The 9,497-nt window shown below is 44.4% G+C and overlaps 1 protein-coding gene across 3 annotated transcripts in view; it reads right to left on the reverse strand.

The window, feature by feature from the left end:
* ano1a (anoctamin 1, calcium activated chloride channel a) overlaps positions 1–8,712 on the reverse strand; it is a 77,571-nt gene extending 68,859 nt beyond the window's left edge. The window contains exons 1-2 of one of the 3 annotated variants that reach the window (XM_074666401.1): positions 8,407–8,712; positions 314–468 (exon numbers count right to left, since the gene is read on the reverse strand). In XM_074666401.1, the coding sequence (XP_074522502.1) occupies positions 314–409 (96 nt within the window). In that variant the 5' untranslated portion in view covers positions 410–468; positions 8,407–8,712. Of the gene's footprint in view, positions 1–313; positions 469–6,304; positions 6,742–8,309 lie in introns of those variants that run through there. The other 2 variants (XM_074666402.1, XM_074666400.1) reach the window with 2 other exon arrangements.
* Positions 8,713–9,497: the final 785 nt, after the last annotated feature.

Raw genomic sequence — 9,497 nt, forward strand, 5'->3', positions numbered from 1 at the left:
ACTTTGTTGTAAAAAAATAAATGAACAACATTTGATCTGAATGACACGCCCCCAAACTGAGTCAGGTTAAAGTGAACAGTTTAGATATTTTCCACAGAACGTTCCATCCCAGTAACCATATTCTTATCCTCTTCTTCCAGGTGTTTCTCTCCTGACTTGTTTTTTACAGACATTTTTGCATCATGTGTCTCAGCTTTGTCTTGCCAAACTGATCAGAAGGTGCACACATGATTTTAAAAAAGAGTAATGCAGAGTGGAACCCTCTAGAAACGGAGATATGAAATAAAACCATGACGCAGAAGTTTGGTCTTACTATGGACACGTTGCTCCTGTTGTTTGTGTTGGCAAAGTCTCCATCCAGGCTCTTCTCCTCTCCAGGGACCGGCAGGTAGTGGTCGTTTCTCCTCATGATGGTGGGCTCCTCCTGCTGCGGGCTGCCTGAGTGCTCACAAGCCAGGGGAGGAGAACCTGAGGGAGGAGCAGAAGATTAGAGATTAAATAACTGCTCATTCAAAAATCCCATTCCTAATGATCTCCTCTGACCTTCGGGGCAGCTTGTTGCTCTGAAGTTCAGTCATGGGAAAAGCTGTCTTGTCTTTCACCTCATTCCAAGGAATCTGATCGTGAACCACAGACACGGAGCTCAGCCCCTCACCTGCTGACGGTGGCACAGGCTGAGACAGGACGCTGCTTTAGGTGAAGCATAAAGGAGCGGATCAGACTTGTCCCATGTTTGCCAGCTCAAATACCTAAAGTGAACCTGAAGTGACTTGCCCGGCGTGGCGAGGTGTTTGTTCAGGATATGTTTACCCTGAATACCCTATCCAGACCAGGATCACGTTCATGAGCTCTTTAAGTGTATTCACATTGTTTTCTGTGTCTTTATAGTGAATTCATAAAGAACTGAGCAGCAGATTTAGGAGAAAAGTGAGAAAATGTCTCGTTACACCCACAGAAATCTTTCACTTCTTGACTAAATCTGGATTTAAACTCGTCTGTTTTAACTAAAGAGAGGATTATATAATGCAGATTTGTTTGGTGATTTATTATGTGTAGTTGCAGGTATTTGAAAGCAACACAACCCTGCCCAGGGCTTCATATCATCTGCCAAACGTTTTGGCAGTGAGCCTAGACAGGCGGCACCCAGCATGGGACTGGGGTTTACTTTCACAACATGAGATGTTTTCAGTGTAAATCAACATTTATCTCCAGGATTGGTCCATCTGTCTGCTATTTGGTTATGTGTACACAGTTCTGTTGTTGCATTATCACCCATCACCCGTCTAAAAATGCAAAGTAAGTTTGTTTGCATGCTGAGGAACTGAAGAGGATTTGACTTTTATCAAGAGGTGAAGAGCATCTCCAATGTGCAAGCTGTTTGAAGCACACAGATATAATCTCCTGATGCAAAACCTGATCCCTCATTTGCTTGCCTGAAAGTTTGATGACCAGAGATCTAAATACCTTCACCTTCAGAGTATCAGAGAAATCAGACACGTCTCGTCTCAGAGTCCATGCAGAGTCAAAGCTTTTGTTTTCTCCAGGTTTGACGGCTGTAAAACTCTTTCATCCAACTGTCCCTACAAGTCCACACTGGCTACCTTTAAAATCTACGATGACTTCAAAGTTCTTCTTCTGACGTACAAAGCTCTGAATTGCCCTATTTTAAAGAGCTCACTGTGTCATATTATCCTTCTAGATCACTGAACTCCCAGCATGCAGTCTGCTCGCCATACCTACAGTTTCTAACAGTAGTCTGGGAGGTGGAGCCTTGGGTTATCAGGCTCCTTGTCTTTGGAATAAGCTACCAGTCAGGGTCAGGGGGGCACACACCCTTTAAAGGGAGGCTACAAACTTTCCTTAAGACAAAGATGAGAGTTAGAGGTGGATCAGGCCTGGACCAGCTCTTGGTTAGGCTTAGTTAATGAGGTCTAGACCATACCTGCCAACACTCCTGATTTATGAGGAACTCTTCCGTGTTTTAATCTGTTCTCCTTCAGAACTCCGCTTATAATTTCTTCAGATTTCCTCCTGATTTTTTACGTTGATACTGTGATGGGCTCAGTGGGTTGTTTGGGTTAGATAATGGTAATCTCCCACTAAACATAAGACGCCTGATGGATGTGCAGATCAAGCCTATTTATGTAAAGTCTATATGATAGACCAAGACCAGTTCAGGACATCTGCACAATGTTCAAATTGGGTCCGCTATTTGGACGTCAAACCATGACCCCACTTGGTTGTCAATTTGCAGTTCAACATTAGACCATCGGCTTTTTTGACGTCAAGTGAATAAGTGAGCCCACTGCACGAAGAGACATTCACAGGGCGAGGTCTTATTTTGGTCTCCTACAGGTGCAGACTGTTATTCTAAAAAATCTTTTTCTGATGTCTTCAGAACTTCCATTTATGACGTCCACAGTTCCTCCCTAACCTTGCGGAGCAGATGGACCTGCCTGTTTCAGTATCTGAACTCCTGCAGGTCCATCTTGCCAGGCTCCATTGACCAACGAATTCACTCGGCTAAATTCTAACTGGCCCAATCAGGGAAGAGAGGCGGGAGCTGTGGGGGCAGACGTGACGTCAGCAGACTTTCATACTTGTCAGCGTTCCTTTGATTCTTAAGTTAAATTTAGAAAAACGGAAGCTGTCATCTAACGCCTTTTTCACAGCTGTTTCTCGTGATTCAGTAGTTGTTCATCTATTGTTTCTTAGAGGCATCGGCTCACATAAGCTACGTCATACCGTGGCCTGATGTGGATTGGTCTGTGGTGAGTGTGTTAATCAGAACGGTCGTCCAATCACCAGCTGCGGAATTTTTTTAAAGTCCCGCCTCTGAAAACAAATCGGAAGAGCTGCTACCCAGATGGACTAGTGAAATATTTCCATGGCGGATATATGAAACTGTCCGTCTGGCGTGTCAGGTTAGTTCCTCCCCACTGCGCAAACAGATGTTCAAAGGACATCCTTTCAACGTCATTTTCGGACGTGTCATTTGAAACATTAGGTCTAAATAAAGTCATATTTTGTTTCCATTTCCCATTTTCCAATCTTAAATGTTGATGTGTTTTCCTGTAGTGATTAATTTTCCTGTAGTTTCATTTGGCTCAGCAGCAGCTTTGAAGTGAAAGTGTACAACGCCTTTGTCTGTACTTACAGTTACCATCTGCTGCTGAGAAAATCAAATGAAGCTACGGGAAAATGAACAGGAACAGTTTGCCACCTTCAGAAACTGGACTACAGTTAGACACAGAAACTACAGTTAGACACAGAAACTACAGTTGGGATAAAAACAGTAAGAATGACTACAGTGGCTGCAGTGGCTGCAGTGGCAGCAGTAGAGATATTAGCTCAGTTCATAGACACTTGGCTTTGTGACTGGAGGGACTCTGGTTCAAGGCCCGGCGTGGATAAAGATTTTGAGCATGTCTTTGCTGAGGAGATACTCTGATACAGAGGCACTGTGGACGTCATAAATGGACATTCAGGTTGTCTGAAGTAACAGTCCGCACCCCAGGGAAACCAAACAAGACGCCCAAAAATGGCGTAAAAAGGGCGTCTTTTGACATATTTTGTGTTTGAGAATTACAAGGTTCGGTAAATGCATCATCTGTGATGGGCAGTTCAGCAGCCACTGTCTGTGTGTGTTGTGTGTGTTTTCTGAGAGAGTTGTGGGATGCACTTGTCCGAGAGTTAAATAAAGAAGAGTTTTTTTTTTCATGTGGTTACAGCCAACAGTAACTGGAACTGAATAGTTCAATAAATTGTCATCATGGACCCTGGATTAAGTCTCAGAGTCTCTTTTGCAGATACTACAACACCAATTGAAGGCTTGTCCATTATTACGGCCATCTTGCAGCTATCTTGGGGGGGGGGGGGGGGGGGGGGGGGTGAATCTCCTGCTTCGTCAGAGTCTAGTTTTGGCAGGTATGGTCTAAACCTGTTCATGTTGTCGTAAATCGTCTTTGGATGACGTTTGTTGTGGTTTTGTGCTGAATAAATAAAGAATGATTGAATGCTAAATGCTTCCTGAAGCATGTGAAAACGTCTCCCGTAGTTTATCCTCAGGACATTCATCCACCTGCCCTGCCCTGCCCATCATTCATAAGGGCGGGTTCATGAAGATTTATGAAGAAATAAAGATCTAACAGGACGCGCTGGCATCCACAGCCAGTGATGACAGCAGCAGTGTGAGCGCACACTGCTTTCATGAGCCGAGGTCTCAGACACACATACAGTATGAAACAACAAACGGCTCGGCTTGTGTCAGAGCAGAGAGGAGAGCTGCTCGGTGTTTCAGAGAGTCACCTCTTGTAGGAGGATTTCCATAAATCAGCTGAGTGACATTTGTAGAGTTCGCAGCCGGTGAGTCAGACTGAAGAGGTCACCGGAAAGTTTGGGGTAGACATGTTGCTATGTTGTAACCCTTACCACACAATGATCTGAGTTATTATAACTTTTTAACTTCTTTAAAGATGTGGTTTGTTTTTAAAGATGTGTTAACACATTTATGACTGAGCCTCAGGCCTGGATGTTAGACTACAGGTGGTTACCAGCTTCATGAACAGCCCTTAGCTGCAACTCCACTACTGTCACAGGTAACAATAAAAAGCCCCGCTTCCACCAAGCAGTCTGGTATGGATCAGTACAGTTTGCTACAGGTTGCATCATTAAAGCCTGGTTCTGTTTGCATTTCCACAGTCAACTGTGCCCCCTGTGGTAGGCGGCATGTGAGCTTGATACCGATAGCCGTGTCAGTTACGTAATAGTGTGGCACCATAGCAGCGTGACACAGTGTACCCCTCTAATAAATCCAACAAAGAAGAAAAACGCAACATAATAAAGAAGGCAATAATGGAAGACACCCAGCAATTCACCTTGTGTGTGATTGGCATGTGACTCTTTGATACAAAGAACAATCCAGCCTTGATTCAGAGAAAGCTGTGAGGCGCCAGGAGAAATGCAGCAGCCGCTGTCACATGGCATATGTCGATTAGACCAATCAGTGGTCTGCAGTGTTATAGCTCCACCTCCTGGGATTGGAACAGTTTAGTCTGGCACCCCAACAGCAGGGTCCAAAAAGTGGGACTGTCAGTAGGCTGAACAGCTCAGTGGAAAAGGGGCTTGAAACACCAGGGAAAGGAAAATAGGGATTTTTTTTTTTATTGTAAATCATGTGAAGATACTACGGGGGCACCAGAGGAACAAAATAGATACTACTATATCCCCTTTTTAAGAGCCCAATTTAAAGAGAGGGAGATAAATTATCATGTAAAGGAAACATCCAATGAAAGCGCAGTGACAGCAAAGTTTGTAATATTTGTAAAAGCTGCCAATTTTTTTTCTTATTATGTTTTGAACTGACAGAGAATTTTACAAATTGAGTTCTGTTGTTGTTGTTGTTTTTTTTTTACTTTTTCTCTTTTATTTATTTATGTATTTATTTATTTATTTATTTATTTATTTTTTACAAAAGGAATCATCTCTAACTTATCCCTGGAGAGGGTTCTTATTCAAATAATGGTTGACACACTTCCTATTTTTCTAACAACTTCTTCAAAAACTTAGTTATCTCACTTCTTTAAAGTTTCTTGGCAGGAGGAGTGCGATGTTCACTTCTTCTTTATTTCATGTCCTGCTGCCACCCAGAGGCAGTCAATGCAGAGTTCTTTAACATTCTTTAAGATGTTTTCACTCAAGACAAAAAAACAAATGATCTCTCATTTTTAGACGGTTAAACTGATTGTGACCTGTAACACGGGTTAGACTATAATCCACCTGTTTCTCACACACCGCTGCTGACACTGGTCAGTCACTTTGATGCTCAAACCTAACCATGTGGGTTAAACTGAAGCAGGGACCTCTTCTGACAGGACTGTGTCTAAGCTGTTTCCAGAGAGGTGGGTACTGGATGGAAACAGAGCGCAGCACATTTAATGACTGTGCACAGAATCCCCGTGAGGTCAAGTTGAACCCAAAGTTAAAGCGAAGCAGCTGTTTGTTGTTAACTATAAGATGCTGTGATGTGTGAGTACATGTGTTTAAGAAGATGGCCAATATGTCCAAAACAGTCAAACCGGATCAGGTACGCTGATTGGAGGCTTCCATCACACACACATTTACACACCTGAAGCGCGCATGGGTGCGTTAAATTCCCCTTACACAAGCAGAGGATGATAATATACAGAGTAAACACACGCTGAGACTCATGTTCAGTCTACGTCCAAGTGAGCTCGCACAGACCCTGAGCACCATCACCTTGTCCTTGTTTTCATCTTAATTTTGCAGAATGAAGAGCTCTTACCGGGCTTCTCTGCTCTATCGTGCTGCGTGAAGCTCCCGACCTGCTCCTCTCCAACATCCTGACGCTCCATTGGGTCTAAAAGGCGCACGGGGTTCCGTCAGACCCCTGGTAGATCTACGGTGCAGGCGCTCTCTACTACAGCATCTATCTGCCGGCGTGCTTCGTGGCTTCACAGCCGCCTGCGCTGTTGCATGGAAACGCTGGATGAAGAGCTAGCACCAATTCATTCTCCGGAGAGCTAATAATGTCGAAATTTGTCCAAATGGAGCTACCTGATGAAAATAACTCTCTTAGAGTATCAGTAGAAACATGTCAGCTCTGAAGCAGATGCTGTCAACCTGATATAATCTGTCAGGATGAGGATATCTGAGCGAAACAGGTCTCTCTCCTCCGTGTGAGAGGACGCTCTCTGTCCAAACGAGATTACCCACTCACACACTCACACACACAGAGAGTGATAACGCGCAGGGAAGCTCAGTGAAAATCGTGCCAAAACGGTCTAGAAATGTGCTGCATTCAATTTCCCAGTAGAAAACACGGAAATGTGAAACCCTCGCCTCACCTAACAGTTTTCTGGAGGTAAACAACACCAAACCCGGTGTTTTCCTACTGTTTCCACTGTGACACTCCACGGTGCTATATGGGCCTGTGACTCACACTGGGTCAGAATTTGTGGTTCTCCTCATGGCATCAAGTCAAACAGCACGCTGGTTTTGCTGGAACACACAAACATCCCAAAAACGGATCTCTTACAGGCCTTACTGATATTCTCATTCTACAAAAACATCTTGATTTTAAAAAACTAAATCTGCTACCTGTGTCATAAATCTCCAGGGGGGGGGGGGGTTACTGTTCGTCCAGATGGTTCACAGATCCAAGATTGTGCCTATGAAGTCAGACATCTGGCTGTGTTTGGTGATTTTGATCAATTTGGAGTCCAGAGTAACAAACTAATGAGTGTTTATTCAACAGATACTCGGATCATCAGGCAGACATCACTGCCGTAAAGTGACTCTGATGAGCCTCCAGCGCCGCTGATCGCAGCGGGGGCCACATAAGAGGAAGATAGTTTACAGCTGCTTTAATTAACTTGTACGCCATGTTATTTCCTATGGGGCTTGAATGCAGCATCGTTCTCCAGCCTGAGCATCACTGCGCCAGCTGGTGCCGCCCACTCGCGCTGGGGTCTTCCAGTAGGCGCGAGGTGATCAGAGCGCACGAGCGAAATTTTGTAGTGGTCTCGCGTAAAAAAGGACGGAATCACAAAAAATCACCAGAGAAAACAGAGCGCTGCTACACTCACCGAAACAACATTTTATCACACAACAAGGTAGAAGAGCACAACATCACTAGGAGGCTGCGCTGTTCGTCTCTACAGTCCACGGGATCCACGGAATGAAGAGGGGGAGTTTTAATCTGCAGTAACGTGTGAAATCAGGAATAAAATAGACAGGTTTCCTCGGTTTCCTCTGTTATTGCTGTCTTCGCTTTCTTCCTCTCAACTCTCTGATACACCGCTGTCAGCCCGGACGCGCACTGCGCTCACTGAGTCCCGGAGCTCACCGGGAAGCACATTTTCACACATCTGCCTCCCTCCAGCCTCCGGAGGCTGTTTGTGCCACACGCAGCATTAGAAAGAGTATCAGTAACAATGTTTCTCACACATTGTTCACAGGTTATTCAACGGGCAGACATCACCTGACAGAACCGACACTCGGGGAAGCCTCCTTGTTCAAAAATGCGCCTCAGGACACCAGTCAGTCAGGATTACGCGTGTGAGGGAATCACTAGTGTTTGGCTGGGTCAAAACGCCGCCCAATTAATTAAGAGCTGTAATTCAAAGCAGCCAGAAATAATGAAACCTGAGACGTCAACTGAAGCTCGGAGAGAGGAGAAGACGAAGCGTAATTTACGCGCAGAGCAAATAACAGAGATCAGTCAACACAGGCTGGGATTAGATTCACTTCAAGGAGGACAACGAGTAGAATAAGAAAGTTACATTTACCTCTTCTCCAGGATCAGAGCAGCAAAAGACAGTCCGTTTGCGCAGACGGACAGAAGAAATGAGAGCAGGTATTGGACAGGTAAAACTTCCCACTCACCTGTGTGCAGACAGGGCGGAGGAGGAAGTGCTTCTGGCCTCCTCAGGTAAAGTCTCTCCTCCCACACAGCAGCTCAGGGAGAACATGAAGTCATTGGTGGGTTATGCAACGTGACAACTGAAGGCATGGGACTCCTGATAGGCTGGGAGCCGAAAGGAAATGTGTGCTAAAATAAACCTACACATCCCATAAGATCCCGTCCGAAGGTTCGGTGTGTGTGTGATCTCTGTAATATCTGCAGCTCTTCCTTTTCCCTGCGTGAAAACAGAACGAGCGACACGACTTCAGCGTCCGACAGTCTGCTCAGGTGAGACAGACATTCCCAGGCGTGTGCGGACTTGCAGGAGACTGCCGGGATGTTCCGCAGTTCCCAAACACGCCCCCCACATCTGAGCTCAGGGAAAAATAAACACCCAAAGTGACAAAAGAGTAAAAAGACGGACAAATCCCCCTTGAAGGAGTTGTGTACAGCATATGATCAGCAACACAAAGACTCTCTCTTAGCATGTTTTCCTAACAGATATGTCAGCAGCATGTATATTTACATATTCAAAGTGAGGCAGTTTCTCTGCCCTGTCATCTGAGGACAAAAAGGAAGGCTTTGAGACACCATCAGTGAGGTGATGTGTGTTTTCCTGTGTCTACAGGGCAACAGAGGTACAGAACATCCCCTCATTTAAACTTTGGTTGGTCTAAAAGAAGACGACTTCAGGCGACATTTTCAGAGAAGAACTTCACAGAAATGTTGATCAAACATTTGATTATAATGACCCATGTGATTATTAAAAATATAGAGGCAGTGGTATCTGTTAAAGTACAGATGTTTTTTTTGTTTTTGTTTTTTTTTAGAAAACAGGTCAACAGTATAAATGAAAGCAATTAATAACCTGTATCTAAATAGCTCATGTAGTTTTCAACAAATTCATCATTTTCATCTCTGTCAAATGAAATCTCTGCCTGAAGTCCATTAGTGATCAAACATGTCAGCCTGGGGAAGACAATGCAGGTGAAAGCTACAAAAACAGGAGGTAAAAAAAAACGTTTTTATTTGAATATCAGCTAAACAGGCTTTGAATTTGAACCCTGGATGA

The sequence above is a fragment of the Halichoeres trimaculatus genome, unplaced genomic scaffold (genome assembly GCF_033239565.1).
Source record: "Halichoeres trimaculatus isolate MK-OKI-2021-1 unplaced genomic scaffold, fHalTri1.1 fHalTri1_scaffold_3, whole genome shotgun sequence".
NCBI lineage: Eukaryota > Metazoa > Chordata > Actinopteri > Labriformes > Labridae > Halichoeres > Halichoeres trimaculatus.